General features: G+C 45.0%; 1 protein-coding gene across 2 annotated transcripts; it reads left to right on the top strand.

The window, feature by feature from the left end:
* The first annotated feature begins 7,542 nt into the window (after positions 1 to 7,542).
* LOC127411362 (neuroglobin) lies at positions 7,543 to 15,735 on the top strand. Of its 2 annotated transcripts, none has more exons than XM_051646885.1 (5): positions 7,543 to 7,593; positions 7,870 to 8,108; positions 8,845 to 8,953; positions 9,769 to 9,888; positions 10,224 to 15,735. In XM_051646885.1, the coding sequence occupies exons 2-5, from the start codon at positions 8,008 to 8,010 to the stop codon at positions 10,374 to 10,376; spliced, it is 483 nt and encodes a 160-aa protein (XP_051502845.1). In that variant the 5' UTR covers positions 7,543 to 7,593; positions 7,870 to 8,007; the 3' UTR covers positions 10,377 to 15,735. The 2 variants fall into 2 exon arrangements, with proteins under 2 accessions (XP_051502845.1, XP_051502844.1); XM_051646884.1 differs by having other exon boundaries at positions 7,543 to 7,598.
* The last annotated feature ends 732 nt before the right edge of the window (positions 15,736 to 16,467 follow it).

The following is a 16,467-nucleotide window of genomic DNA, read 5'->3' as shown; positions in this document are numbered from 1 at the left end:
CATGGAAGAGGAGGGGCATAAATGTGCCTCTACTGCCTCTTCTACTGGAGGAAGATGTGAATATCCTCAAAGCTTGCCGTGGTCCTAAGATGTGAAAGCCACTGCACCTGCGACGTAGGTTTTTGCAGTGTATAGCGATTGCTGTAAGGCTTGGGAAAGAATGGCCCGGACAGCTTAATACTTGATTACTCCAGCTCGGTAAAAACTATTCATTCAGTCAAGAGTGCTCTGGTTTAACAGGGATGGGCCATTCAAGCTGTAGCCTCTTGACTGCCTGGCTGAAAAGCTCTTTTAACTCAGCTTCAGAAGCAGACATCTGCCTGTTTTGCACTGCTCGAGGGGAAATACAGGCACCCTGCTCATCCTTTGAGTTCAAACGGGTCTCAACATTCGAGGCCTCCAGTGAAATAGCATCACCCTCTTCGTTCCGTGCCGCCAAACATGATTGAACCATGCTCATTGATCTCAGGGTGCAGGTCTTCACGGGGAAACTGTATGGATGAAGATGGCATATATGGAGCATTGGAAGTGCACAAAGCTTGAGCCGGCAACAAATCCTCATCAAAATCTCCATACTATGTAACCCTACCTTGCAGCCCACCTTCATGTGGTCCCTCGGAGACACGGAAGGAACGAAGTGGGAGGAAGAGGGATCGGCTTCCACTTTCTCAGTGGAAAAAAGCCGCAAGCTCAGCGCCCTCAGCTTCATGCATGCCAAATCAATACAATCAGACCCCACGAGCTCTGCTTCAACGGTCCAAGCATAAAAGACTGCACTCGTGCCCATTGGACACAGGGATGTATCGCTCACATGGTGGAAAACAAATGCAAAACATTGTCCATCTTTAAAGACGTGTTTCAGCAAGCATAATCTTTTAGTTTGCTTCAAATTTGCTCTTTCTGAAATGCAATGTAAACACTCTGCATCACAGAAGTGCTTGAAGTGGTGCTTCTTGCTGGTACATGCAATAAGAAGAGTAGAACTTCTTCCCACTGACCAGGCTGCAGGATGCTTAGCGACGTATTGGTTTATGATTCCAGTCTTCACTGTCCTGAAAACTGAAAATTCTGATGATTTGAAGCTGGGCTTCTGCTTATCTGCTCGCAATAACGTCAGCATAGGTGGAGTTATCTTCTTGAAAAGAAACATCCTAGTTACTTTTGTAACCTCTCATTCCCTCCATCAGGGAACGGACATTGTGTCGATGTAGTGACACTAGGGGTCACTCTTGGGAGCCCCAAACACCTCTGCTTTTTTGAAAAAAGTCCAATGAGAATTGACGAGTGGAATTTGCATGCCACTCCCCGGACATATGGGTATAAAAGGAGCTGGTATGCAACCACTCATTCAGGTTTTGTGCTGAGGAGCCGAGACCAGGTCCCGGCCATTTCAGTGGGTAGTTCAGCGTTGTGGCAAGAGGGACACAATGTCTCGTTCCCTCCATCAGGGAACGGAGGTTACGAAAGTAACCAGGATGTTCCCTATCTGTCACTCTCGACGTTGTGTTGATGTAGTGACACTAGGGGTCCCTATACAAAACGCCACAACTATCTGAACTGTGTTACGTGAACTGGTGGTGTGTGATGGGCAGACCGCTGTGTGCCTTGTAGCCAGCACACCGGGCCATCACGTATCCTCCCCCAATGGGCGACCGGGGACAGAGGGGCCTCTGCCCAAGGAAGACACAGTTTGCCGACAAGGAAATGATTTTGCAGTAAATATCACATGGGGTCGCCTTCGGGGAACCAGCACATGTGGAGCACCTACCTCAGTACAGGGGCTCATTAGCGCACATACAGGGCCGGTCAGCGAATTTCTCTGCAAACTCAACTGCCAGAGGGCTAAGGAGGAAATTCATCCAGGGATCGCAGTCTGTGAACACGACTGGGAGTCAAGAGCGCACATCTTTACATCAAGGGAGGGGAAAGGCGCTATGCGCAAGCGGTACACCCGGCCAGCTGTCCCAGAACTTACCTGCTCATGCCTGCCAATACACAGGATGAGACCGGCTCAACCCGGAGATTGTAGAACCTCGCAAAGGTGTTGGGTGTTGCCCAGCCCACTGCTGTGCAGATGTCTGCCAAAGAGGTGCCACTGGCCAGGGTCCAGGAGGCTGCCACACTCCTGGTAGAGTGGGCTCGTAACCCCGCAGGGGGTGGCACGTTCTGAGCCTGATATGTCATCGCGATGGCGTCAATGACCCAGTGGGCGTTCCACTGTTTGGAGACAGTGCTTCCTTTCCGCTGTCCACCAAAGCAGACAAAGAGCTGCTCGGATATCCTAAGGCTCTGCATGCGATCCAAATAGATGCGTAAAGCTCGCACCAGACACAGCAACACCAAGGCTGGGTCTGCCTCCTCCTGGGGCAGTGCTTGCAGGTTCACCACCTGATCCCTAAAAGGGGTCGTGGGAACCTTGGGCACATAGCCGGTTGGGGTCTCAGGATCATGTGAGAGTAACCCGGACCGAACTCCAGGCACGATTCGCTGACAGAGAATGCCTGCAGGTCCCCTGCCCTTCAGGAGGGCAGTCTTCAAAGAGAGTGCCTTAAGCTCAACTGACTCCAAGGGCTCAAAGGGAGCTCCCCGTAGACCCTGAAGGACTACAGAGAAGTCCAACGAGGGGACGAGGCGCGGTCTGGAGGGATTCAACCTCCTAGCACCTCTCAGGAACCTGATCAAGTCGTGCTTCCCCAAGTACTTACCATCTACTGCATCGTGATGAGCCGAAATAGCGGCTACATACACCTTCAAGGTGGAGGGGGACAGCCGTCCCTCCAGCCTCTCCTGCAGGAAGGAAAGCACTGATCCGACTGCACATCTCTGGGGGTCTTCACGTTGGGAAGAACACCACTTAGCGAACAGACGCCACTTCAAGGCACACAGGCGCCTCATAGAGGGAGCCCTAGCCTGAGTGATCGTGTCTACCACCGAGGGTGGTAGGTCACTTAGGTTTTCCGCATCCTGTCCAGGGGCCAGACATGTAGATTCCAGAGTTCTGATCGCGTATGCCAGATGGTGCCCCGTCCCTGAGAAAGAAGGTCCTTCCTCAGGGGAATTCATCGGGGGGGGGGCTGTTGCTAGGAGTGTGAGATCCGAGAACCACGTCTGGGTGGGCCAGTAGGTTGTTACTAGGATGATCTGCTCCTCGTCCTCCCTGACCTTGCACAGGGTCTGTGCAAGTAGGCTTACTGGGGGAAATGCATATTTGCATAGTCCAAGGGGCCAGCTGTGTGCCAGCGCATCTATACCGTGGGGTGCCTCGGTCAGGGTGTACCAAAGCAGGCAGTGGGAGGATTCCAGGTAGCAAACAGGTCTACCTGTGCTCGACCGAATCGACTCCAAATCAGCTGAACCACCTGAGGGTGGAGTCTCCACTCTCCCCTGAGGGTAACCTGATGTGACAGTGTTGAGGTCGTCCAGGATGTGAGTGGCTCGTAGCGACTTGAAGCCCTGCTGACTCCAGAGGAGTGTAGACCGCCTTGACGGTTGATGTACGCTATGGTCGCTGTGTTGTCCATCCGGACCAACACGTGCTTGCCCTAGATCAACGGCCGGAACCTCCGCAGGGCGAGCAATACTGCCAACAACTCTAGGCAGTTGATGTGCCAACGCAGCTGCGTGCCAGTCCAGGAGCCGGTGGCTGTGTGCCCATTGCATCCGGCGCCCCAACTCATCTTGGAGGTGTCTGTTGTAACCACGATGCACCTGGAGACCTGCTCTAGGGGAACCCCTGCCCATAGAAATGCAAGGTTGGTGCAAGGGCTGAAGAGGCAGCGACAGATCGGCGTGATGGTCCTGCGATGTGTCCAGCGGCACCAAGCCCATCTCGGGACTCGAGTCTGTAGCCAGTGCTGAATCGGTCTCATATGCATCAACCTGAGCGGTGTGGCCGCTGCTGAGGATGCCATATGCCCCAGGAGCCTCTGAAAAAGTTTCAGTGGAACTGCTGTCCTCCGTCTGAATGCCTTCAGACAATTCAGCACCGACTGCACACTCTCACTGAGAAATGAGATGCTCTGAACCGGGGAGAGCTTGCTTTTTTTCTAGTTGACCCGAAGCCCTAGCCGGCTGAGGTGCCAGAGCACGAGGTCCCTGTGTGCGCACAGCAACTCTCGAGTGTGAGCTAGGATTAGCCAGTCATCGAGATAGTTGAGGATGCGGATGCCCACTTCTCTTAGCTGGGCAAGGGCTGCCTCTGAGACGAGGGAACAAGGACAGGCCGAAGGGGAGGACCTTGTACTGGTACACCTGGCCTTCGAAGGCAAACTGCAGGAAGGGTCTGTGTCGAGGTAAGACCAAGACGTGGCAGTACGCGTCCTTCAGGTCTACCGCCACAAACCAATCTTGATGCCAGACGCTGATTAGAGTGCGTTTTTGCATCAGCATCTTGGACGGGAGACTGTGCAAAGCCTGGTTCAGTACTCGCAGGTCCAGGATTGGTTGCAACCCACCGCCTTTCTTCAGTACGATGAAGTAAGGGCTGTTGAACCCTTTCTTCATCTTGGCTGGAGGGACAGGCTCTATCGCGCCCTTGCGAAGAAGGGTAGCGAATTCCGCACGCAAGGTAGCGGCATTCTCGCCCTTCACCGAGGTGAAGCGGATGCCACTGAACCTGGGCGGGCGCCTGGCGAACTGAATTGCATAGCCGAGTCAGACGGTCCGTGTCAGCCATCGCGACGGGTTGGAAAGGGTGAGCCATGCGCCCAATCTCCGGGCGAGGGGGACCAAGGGAATGATCACGTCGGACATACCGGTGGGTGGGGCCTCGTGGCGGGGCAGAGCTCGAGGTGCCACGTCGAGGGGACTCGAGCCCTGTGGCTGTGCTGAGTCCAGGGACATCGAAGCACTTACCTGGCTCCTGCCACCCACCATAAGATTGGCCAAGGAGAGGGGAGGAGGAATCTTGTCCCCGTAGTCCACTGGAACCAATCCCATGTGGGCATGTTTGTGCCACAGCTGGGCGCATAGGGGCGGGGGGTCCACCGCTGGAGTGCCATACCTGCCAAAATGGGACGGTGGACGGTGGTCGTGACGATGGCCACGTGCACCGGATATGTGACCTAGGAGATGAGGGAACCATTCTTTTGTCATGCTTTTGGGTGCCGCAGCCTCCTGGGCATGCGGCGTAAAAAGATTCTCCTCCCGGCTCTGCACCGGGGGATGGAGTGGTCTGTCGACCAGCCCCAGAGAAGTGGGTCTCCTCGCCCCTGGGTCGCCCGTCTCAGGGGCGCTTCGAAGCCTTCCTTGGTTTCTTAGTGGCCGGCCACGTGACGGGTGGCGTCTGCTTCCTGTGGAGGGCTCCACGCCGGAGCCGGTCCATGGGGGTGGGCTGCAGCAGAGCCTGTGTTGTTGCTGCAGGAGGATGCCTTTGGCAATGAGCAGACAGGGTGTGCGGTCTTAAGCCGCGCTGAGGCAGGATATGTCGTAAGGCCTCCGTCTGTTCTTCACCACCGAGAACTGCTGGGCAAAGTCCTCGACGGCGTCGCCAAACAGGCCAACCTGGGAAATGGGGGCATCTCTCCCATCTCGACCAAGTTGAGCCAAAGGTGGCGCTCCTGGACCACCAGGGTCGACATCGCCTGCCCGAGAGACCGCAACGTGACCTTCATCACCCGGGGAGTGAGGTCAGTCGCTGAGCGCAGTTCCTGCATCAATCCTGGGTCAGAACTACCCTCGTGCGGTTATTTTAACTCCTTGGCTTGGTGTACTTGCAGGAGAGCCATGGCGTGCAGGGCGGAGGCAGTTTGTCCAGCGGCACCACAGGCCACAGTCATCGACGATGTAATCCGACAGGCACTGGATGGGAGCTTCAGGCGCCCGCGCCAGATGGCGGCGCTCTGCGGACACAAGTGCACCGTGAGTGCCTTATACACCTGGGAGATCACCGAATACCCCCTGGCCGCTCCACCATGGAGGGTAGTGAGAGTGGGGGAGCTGAAAGACCGGGAACGGGCAGTAAAAGGTGCCTCCCGTGACCTTGTCAGCTCCTCATGCACTTCTGGGAAGAAAGGAACGGGGGCAGGGCGTGGCCGTGGGCAGCGCCCGAGCACAGGAACCAATCGTCGAGCAGCGAGGGTTCAGGGGAGAGTGGAGGGTTCCACTCTAGCCCGACGCACTTGGCCGCCCGGGAAAGCATGTCCACCATTTCTGCATCGGCGTGAGACTGGGCGACCATTCCCAAAGGTCCCAAAGCTCCGAACGAGAAGTTGAACTAACACTGAGACGAGCCGGCGGTCTCGTGCGAGAGCCGGATTGGGGCAAGCAAGCGTGCTGGGGAATGGGAGGTCCGTGGGGGGATACCCAGCGGAGGTGATCCCATTGATGTCCCCAAATAGCCCCCAGTGCTAACCGACGCGGCCTCAAACCCATAGGTAGAAGGACCGGTGCAGGGAGCTGCTGGGGTGGGGTGTGTGTGCCGCTCTTTTTGTGAATGAAAATATACTCTTTTAGAATATACTCTCTTATTTTTGCTCTGCCGAAGTGCCGAGGGGCGTTCTCTGCACTGCACGGGTGCAGAGGAGGAGAAGCCGCTGAAATGCGCCGTAAATCCAGCAGTTTTGAGGTGCGTCTTTGGAGGGAATTGAATTCAGTGCACTGAATACAACCGCTCGGCTCCGAAGAGAAAATCTGAATGAGTGGTTGCATACCAGCTCCTTTTATACCCGTATGTCCGTAAAAAGATATAAAGTAAAAACATAAAAAGATATATTACAAAAAGGACAGAGTAGGAAAGTGTATAATGTGTAAAAGGGAAGTGTAAAATGTGTAAAAAAAGTGTTTTAGAGATTTTGAGGGAGTGAGTTCCAGAGCTTTGGAAACATGACAGACCAATGACCTACAGTACCCACCACCCATAGAAAAGAGATAAAATAAATTGATGCATTTTTGCTTTGTGTATTAGCATGTATACCAACCTTATACATAGCTTGCTTGTTTGAACACAATTATTCAGTGGAGGTATTTTAGTTATTTTACATATCACATATTAATTTTTGTACTGTCTTTGTGTATTATTTTTTGTTCTTTAATTAGTAATGCACACCCAGTGCCTGGAGATGTTTTATTGTCTTAAAGGCCGGGCTCTCACCTGTAGGAGGAGCTATGACTCATGTGGTATTACTAGTAGCAGTGGAGGTCTTTACGTTCAGTCCTTGTTTACTGTTCAGATCACAATGATGTGACAGCATTTAGAAGTATTAGAATGTGATTGAAAGAGTCAATATCGTAAAATAATGTGGTCATAGTTTTACTATTGCAGAAGACAGCAAAAAAGGTTTCTTCATCCCCTTCATCTCAGTTTGAATGCACATCAAGCTGCGTGTATGAAGTTACATGCAACAGAGAGGGGAGAGGATACAGAGAGAGAGAGAGATAGAGAGAGATAAAGAGAGAAAGTGAGTGACTGAGTGATTGTATGTGTGTGAGAGAGAGGAGGGGGCAAAGAGAGAGAGAGAGAGAAAGAGAGCAAACACAAGGATAGCAGGCTTGACAAATACATATTCGCACTGAACAAACAGAAATCCTAATGCCAGAGAGACACACAGTCGAAGCCACTAAGAGAAGAAGAAGGTCACCACTCGAACAGTGAAGGTGTGGTGCGTCAGTTTATTGTGACCATAAAGTCAGGGCTAAGTTAGGTTTCTTTGTCATCTAGATGTTGATAGCATGAATCATCAGTTGGAAAACATTTGCGATTAAAAATGAATGTCAGTGCAAAGCAAATAGATGGTTGAGCTGAGAGTTTTGTAGTTGTGTGCTGATTCAAATGAATTTGGTAGGCTTCTCTTTTAAACCATAGGTCCTCATGCACACTCCTCTGATATTATCTTCTGGTGGATGATGTATGCATATACTGTCTTTTCAAAGGTAGGTCAAACGTGGAGACCAAAACTCAGTGGAACTCTGGACATGGGAATTTGTGAAGTCCTACCTTAAACTGAAGGACACACATTTTGATGCCTCACTTTTGAGAGTCAACAAGAGATTGCAGCATTACTGAGGGTCATGATGGAGAAACTCTCTGAAAAAGATAAAGGTCTGATCCGGGACAGCTGGGAAAGCCTGGGGAAGAACAAGGTGCCACATGGAATTGTTATGTTTACGAGGTAATGTGACCATCATGCTGCATGCTGGCATTGACTTAGGGTGTCATATTATGTAAACAAAATGTGTCTAAATGTTTATTTAGAAAGTTGACAGGATGGTGTGATATTGTATTTTATTTACAAATACATAGTATTGTTAGTGTGAAAGATGCATTTTGTGAATTAAAATTAATTCCAAATATTTAAATAATAATTTAAAAAGTCGAATTTTATGTTATGTAAATAATGCACTTTTACATAATTGGCATTCATAATAGCCAAAAATAGCCATAACACAAATGTATGCCAGATAATATTCAGAATGGAAAATTATAAGGTATCGCAAATTAACAAGCAAACTAAATTTTTTTTTAAATCTCTTTAAATCCATCTAAAAAATTCCCATCAGTTTCCCACTGTCTGATTCTGCAGCTTGGTAAGAGGCTTGACTTGTTGCTTGGCGACAGGGAGTAGCAAGATCATTTTCATCAAAATCACCTTCTTTGAGAAAAGATGCTACTAAGTATCACTTTCCTGAGTGCTCCTCTTTGAACTCCCCATAGAGGAAAAAAAATATCACTGACTTTCTTCAAAAAGAGTCAAGGGGATTTAAAGCTAGATACATTTTGTTCTGTAATCAATTTTCAAGGTTAAGTAGCTTGTATTACATAATCTTATGTTCTCCTTCATTGTTAAAGACCCATGTTGATAAAATGATCTGTAGTGTTAACTGATGTGTAAAATGTGTCTTTGGTAGGTTATTTGAGCTGGACCCAACACTGCTTACCCTCTTCAGCTACAGCACAAACTGTGGGGATGCACCTGAATGCCTATCCAGTCCTGAGTTTCTTGAGCATGTCACAAAGGTGTGGTGAAAAGTAAAAAAAATAAAAAATAAAATAAAATAAAAGGCTGATCTAAAAGAATACAGTTATGATCAGGAGAAAGCCTTGGTGGGGTTGTGTGTTGTTGTGAAGTAATTTGGCCGTTAACTAGAAGGTTGCTGGTCCAATCCTCACAGGGAGCAAGTGTTGTGTTTAGATGGTTACCCTCATTCTGCGAAACTCTCACATGAGGCACGCTAAGCTTTTGCGAGAGTTGCCGCTGAACGAGGGTTACTGTTTAGATATGACCAGGAGTAACCCACCACCATTATGCCCTTGCGCAAGGCATGTAACCCCAGAGAGATTGTCCCTATAATAAGTTCATCCCTGCTAAAAAGACCAGCTTAAACCAGTATTAATTTCCATGCTGGTCAAGATTGGTTAATGCTGGTTAGTGCTGGTTTGGTGCTGGTCTAGCTAGTGGACCAACATCCCCAAACCCCCAACACCCCCAAACCAAGCTGCTGAAGTTGGTCAAGCATGATCTTTCTGGTAAAGAAATTCTTGCCAGTTTAGCTCCATTAAAAATTAAAAAAATTAAAAATGGGGAAACAAGCACACAAGCATCCCATGCTGGGGACCAGCATCTAAAAACAACATATGCTGGTGACCAGCAATGTTGGTTATTTCAGCAGAGACAGCACCATTGTGTGAAAGTTGTGGTAACAAAGTTCACTGGTCTTTATTCGAGGAGAATGAGGAGGATGAACACTCATAGTGCTTTGTTTTATTGACTAGCTTTGGTCCAAACTGAAATATGTAAAATCAGGGTTAAGGATGGTTATATGTCTGTCCAGGTGATGTTGGTGATTGATGCAGCTGTGAGCCATCTTGATGACCTAAATACTTTGGAGGACTTCTTGTTGAACCTAGGCCGGAAGCACCAGGCAGTTGGGGTCAACACCCAGTCCTTTGCCGTGAGTACACCTTGTTACAACCCATAAGGTCATCTTGTCATCAGTTAATTAGCAATCTTGTTAAAAATAAAAGTTAAGGTGTTCTTGTAGCTCAACTGGTAGAGCATGTAACCCATATGCTGATAAAATATATCAGTTGAATGCACTGTCGGATAAAAGCAACTGTCGAGTCCATAAATACAAATATTATTCTTTGTGTGACAGATGATATAAATAAAAAATGGCAGCCGTAACGCTCAAATGTCAAAAAGACAATCAGATTGACAATGGGTTCAAGAGAGTTGAGTTGTCAAACCATTGGTTGATTAACTGGATTGTTTTATTTTATTTATTAGTTAGTTGGAGAGTCCCTACTTTATATGCTTCAGTGCAGCTTGGGTCCAGCATACACAGCACCACTGCGTCAGGCCTGGCTCAATATGTACAGCATCGTGGTATCAGCCATGACCAGAGGCTGGGCCAAGAATGGAGAACATAAGTCCAACTGAGAAGGAGATAGAAGATTCACACTGAAATACACCATACTGTAATTAACATTATTGCTATGGAGGTCCACCAGATGTAACTTCACAAAAGATCCTTTGAAAGAGTGAGGGGCTTGATCATGGGATCACCAAAGTCAATATATGTTCAGTTGAGTTGAATGTGTTGGCTGCCTGAACAGTCCTAACTTTGTTAGCTTGGTATAATTGTAGTCTGAGATTGTAGTTATGGATAACAAAGTGGTAATTAGGTTGATGAGCTGTATGATTTTGAAGATGGGAAAGGACATAGATAGTTTATGGTGGAAAATATAATAATGTAATGTAATATACATATAATAATGAAAATTTATTTCCTCAAACTATCTTAAATGACTGTTTAGATGTATTGATATTTAATGTGAGCGTGCTAAAACAGAGTTTTGACTATGCACCTGTGAGCTTGGTCAGCTTGAAAAATAAGACCTTTTAGAATCAATCTATTGGAAGATAAAGCATTTAAAACCAACCCAATTTTCCTTTAATCCTAAATTACACAGCATTTGTATTAATTCTTCTATAAACTTGCTATAAATTCTATATATTCTTATATAAATAAATTATTCTGTTATCTACTGGTAGTTTAAGTTTAGTGTAAGTTTGAGATGCTCCGTAAATTACTTGAACATAATCATAGTGATATTTAATTATATGGCCCAAATGTTTGTATCAAAGGGCGCTAAATTTTTTGAAAGGCAAATAAACAATCAGTAGCCATATAATAAATTATTGTTAGCATAACTTTTTTAATGCCATTAAATGCCATTTATGAACCATTAATGGAGTTTGTAATGGGTTCAGGATCAGCAAGGAGGAGGTGGGAACTGGTAGAACATTAAATCTCGAGTCGAGCCTCATCAATGAGCCCCTTCCTTGCGGAAAGCAAGCCACATAAATTTACCTTTACTATTCAAAGATTATATGGGCAGGCGAACTCATGAATCAGTATTTCTGCCAATGAAAGTAAATGACGAGAACTGTTACATCCGAAATAGCTTTTGGAATTTTTAGACTGTTAATTTATCAACCTGTGCCATGTCATAAGTTTACATTTCCATTGTATGGGATTACATGTTTAGCACTCTACTCAAAGGCTTACTTACAAAATACTTGTGTAGACTGTTACTTAACATAAAGTGACTGTTATATCATATTAACTAGATTATCTATTCACTTATTTAGAATTGTCGATAGTAAGTTTTCATGTCAAATTATCTGCTTCAGCGTGCATAAAATAATCTTTGTTAAAATTTGGCTAATCGTCTTTTTGCAGTTTTTGTTAGCAGTTATTCTGAATAATATTTTAAAAAAAAGTAAATTATATTAGTTGGCTTATTATTATTACAACCTTAAGAACATACAGTAAGTTAAGAACATACAGACTCTTATCTCGAGATAAGAACACATGTTGTCATAATTATGAGCTACTGTATAGAATTTGTTTTAAAAGCGATGATAACCATTTTGCTGCTATCGTCCAAAAAATGAATGGGTTTGTAGAAATGTGGTCCTCTTTGTATGAGAGATTTCTCCATTTGAATGGTCCTGGCCAAGTATCTCAAAATGTGTAGAGGTAACTGTGTGTGAATTCATCAAAAACCTATATCTAAACTGCTAATATGTAAATTTTACATGTTCACATTATATGAGAATACCTATTTTAGGTATATAGCCTACTGTGTATATTTAGGTGTATGTGGATTTATGTTTTATGTATTACTTAATGGTGCACTATGCAGGGTTGTGTGCCACTCAGAATTGAATTTAGAATGCCTTTAAAATTCCAATTCAGTTTTTGAATTTGAACTGAGGTAAAAATTAAGATGCAGAACTGTAATTTGTATTTGGAGAAATAGAATTAAAATGGAAATTAAAAGAAATTCATAAGCTGCTATAAGTGCAGTTTTCACTTATACATTTTGTTTGTCGGTATGAATTACCCATAAACATGGTGATGTTAATAACAAATGCTTGAAATGCCAAATGTAGAAACGGTATTTAAATTAGATAAATTTCATTATATCTTATAGATTAAATTTCATTAACAGCCATGGGCCATAGTGGAAGAAAACTTTATTTTCCAGAATGGTCTAATTTACCCCAAATGTTGAAGTCAATATTTATTTTATTATGTTTTCTGAAAACAGTGTGGTTGACATTTTTTATGCTGTATGGCAAAAAGTGGAGTAAAAATGTAACGTTAGGGGTAAAAAATGCAACTTCTGAATCACACTTGTCACTGATTATGACAGGGGTGTCTAAACTTTTTTCAATTGGGGGCCAGATCCAAAAAATTAAGGTGTTGCAGGCCGCATCATTGAAATAATAAAAAAAAAAGGGCTAGATGCTTCAAGACTGCCACTATTGCATCATCTTTATACTGTATGCTGAATATTATGTGAGTTTTAATCACACTTTGTATTAATAAAGGATAGTTCTCTCACCAAGAACATTTGTAATGGAAAAGATGTATTTTTATTTTTATATGAAATATTATACTAGGTAAGAATTTCTGTTACCTTCACTGCCCTTGGATTTTGGGTGTTTATTTTTTTGACATCCATTCAGTGTCACTGCAAAGCACAGTGGCTATCGTTATGAAAGCTGAAGGCGCTCCTCTCTCCTTTGAGACTGTAAGAGTAAGACGCGAGAGGAGAGGATATAGAAAGCTGAGATTTTAGGAAGATTTGTCATAGGCTCAAGCCTCGACTCGGTTGCCATGTCAGCACACATGACCTACTAACACGTTCAGTCCATTCTCCTAAGCTAAGCTGGAAAGAACCCAGTCATTAAAAAAAGGGGAAAGGTGTTTACTGTGTTGGCCTCTGAGCTTCGCCGCCTGTGCTGCCCTTTCCAGAGTTGCACTTTTTGACTTGATGTTTTCCCTATTCAGTGAGACTAAAGGTCTTTGCGGTGCTTGTTAAAAGCACCATGCCACGAATTGGGAGGGTTATGGGTTGCCTGGTGTCAGTGGAATGACATACCTCGCTAAAATTGTCAGGAGTTCACTTCTTGCTTTTCCCGAATTATAAGCCGGGAACTAGAGTGTGAGATCTCCACAGAAACACAGGATGGTTAGCCCTGATTTTACTGTGTTGATGCCATACCAGAAGAGTGCCATGCCACAACTCGAACTTAGACCTCGTTGCAAGGCCTGCATGCTGGATAGACCGAGCGGTGTGTCCGTTACCTCGACGTTTGGTTGCTGATAGCTCAATCGAAGGTACAAGCGTCCAAGCACAGAGACCTTTTGCTAGCGCACTTGGGCCTCAAGGACAACAGGATAAAGAGCTTGTGAGTGCCCAGTCAGCAAGTTTACTTCCTAGGAATTAAACTCGACTCAATAACTGTGTCGGCACCTGACCTGTCCATTCTCCTACACTTGACAAGTTTCAAGCCTAAGAAAACCCTTCCATTGCATCAGTACCAGCGAGCGCTGGGATTGAGTGCAGCTACAGCCACCCTGCTAGTCTTGCTACAGATGAAACCTCTCCAGTGCTGGCTCAGCCCGAGGGTCCCTCATCACACTTGGCGAGAATCACCTTCGCCTCAGTGATATGTCGCTGTTTAAGCCAGGCTAGCTATTGGAGGAGAACAGAGTTTTATCGGAAAGGTGTGACACTCGCCAAGATGGTCAGACGGCAAAGTTGTCACCACGAACACATCCAACACAGGCTGTGAAACTGGCACCAAAAATGGCCCAACAGCCACTGGGTCCCGGGGGTGGTAAAGCCCCCGGGAAATTCCTTTGAGGAGGAATCTGCTCTCACAAGCTTGAGGCACGATCTGACATCCTCAGCCAGAGCTGTGGAGACTCCTTGTCTGGCCTGTAAATGGGGCTTGTCTGACACAAAATGGTTGTTGCACCCGGTGCTAAGCACCATACTTCAGACCAAACCCCCCTGTATATACATTGCCCTGTGCAGATGATACTCTCCTTCTTGCAAGAGCGTTTGGATGCATGACTCACTCCATCCACGCTTACGGTTTACGTCACTACCATAGCAACCACTCATGACCTCTGAGGGCTTGTCTATAGGCAAACACCCTCTCGTCAGCAGATTTCTGTGTGGTGCGAGACAAGCAATATCCTTTTTTCGCACTGCTACCATCCCCGTCTGGGACTTAGCGCTGTTCTTACACACGCTTACAGGTTCCCCGTTTGAGCCACTAGAAGTGGTAAGCATACGCATACTCTCTTTGGAGACTGTGCTGCTAATCACTTTGGCATCAGTCAAACGCGATCGGGACCTTCCAGCCCTCTTGTTCAGCAACTCTTGTTAGAATTCGGACCGAGCCTGTCAAAGGCCATTCTTTCAGCATCTCGATTCCCCCTTTCATGGAACCAAGGTTACATAAGTAACTGAGACGTTATTATCTGAGAAATGAATTTCGTATAATTTCTCAATAGTGGGCCAAATTCCATTCTATTTAAAAAGTATTTTGCAGGCCACAGTTTGGACACCCCTGGATTATGCGAACATGATTACTTCCTTGTTTCAGTGTGGGATGCAAACCCGGGTCTCCCACACAGCTCACAGGTTTCAATTATATTGCACTTCCGTTTGCACCACAAGGAAAGGTAAACATGCTTAAACCAATGCAAAAATGTCTGATGGTAGATGTTGCATGTCAGAGAGTCGGCATAGTGTGGCCGATCCTGGGGTACTGAAACTCTCAGAAACAACATGCTGACTTCCTGTGTGATTCATGTCTTGAATTCCTTCGAATTGCATTTTAGTAAATTCCTCTTCTTGCCATTTTCATTTAAAATTTTAACTCAACATCTGGTGGTGTGGCCAATTTAATTTAAATTCCAACTCTTGAATTTAAAAGGAACTTAAAATTCTTTAATTCAGAATTTTGCCCAACCCTGGCCTCACTCTCAAAGGCTGTTTTCTTTTTTGCTGAAACTGTACCACCGAATGGCTTTCCATTAACCTGTTTATGGAATAAGCTTATTAGTACTGGAAATCTTTTACAAAGGTGCAATGATTACAACATTTTCAAGTGACATTGTTTCCTTGTGATAATCCCTGTGTATTTACCATTGAGTATTGTGTGTGTGCAGTGTTTGCCTCTCTGATTTTCTTTTGATATTCTGTAACTGAACTGTCTCAATGTCTACCTCACTGAAGCAGCTGCTACTACAGTAAACAGTGATGTTATGACCTGACTCCTCATTAACCAAAAAATAATGATACATTGTCAGTTACACTGTACATCCTTTTTCCTCAGCCAGTCACCAATCCAACAAGTATCGGGATCAGTCAAGGCTCTATGTCAACATGTGTGTTTAAAGCTTATTTGTAAAAAAAAAATAAAAAATGACATAAAGAATATCTTACACATGTGCCTCAATTAATCAACCAATTAATTGATCTTAAATATAATATGAGGTTTCCATCTCAACATGTTTGACCTCTCTAAATCTCATTTTCATCAGAACAAAAAGATGGCAGCATTTTATTTATTTATTTATTTATTTTCATTGCATTTGCAAAGGTAACTGCTGAACTTTTAAGAAATCACCATTTCCCATCTCAGGCACAAAGTACCAGATCCATAATCACTGTAGACACACCACCAATATTACAGTAACATTAGTTGTTAATATAGATTTTTTTTTTTCTAGATTCGTGCCTTGTAAAAAAAAACACACATTATTATTGAATATATATATATATATATATATATAAAATATGAAGGTCTAATGCAAAATAGGTATAAATAACTTTAGTTAGCCAATATGATTGCAGGACACCAACATTATAGTCAGTGTTCTTGTGCTTTTTGCCAAGAACAATATTTTGTCTGTAAGAATGCATTTAGCATATTTTCATTTCAATAAAGGCAAAATTTAGGTAGAATTTGTAGAAATGTAAAATATATTTTCTTTTACGCACTAAACAGAGTTAAATCTATCAAATAATGTGACTGAGTTTAGTATTCTGTTAATTATATCAGTAGTAAGTCTTGGTGACACACATAGCACACAAATTACACCATTTCCAAAGAACGATCCTTATATTACACTGGCACACTAGCTTGAAAAATA

The sequence above is a fragment of the Myxocyprinus asiaticus genome, chromosome 20 (assembly GCF_019703515.2).
Source record: "Myxocyprinus asiaticus isolate MX2 ecotype Aquarium Trade chromosome 20, UBuf_Myxa_2, whole genome shotgun sequence".
NCBI classification, from domain to species: domain Eukaryota; kingdom Metazoa; phylum Chordata; class Actinopteri; order Cypriniformes; family Catostomidae; genus Myxocyprinus; species Myxocyprinus asiaticus.
The sequence above is the reverse complement of the archived record's forward strand: the minus strand, read 5'-3'. Positions and strand labels throughout refer to the sequence as shown.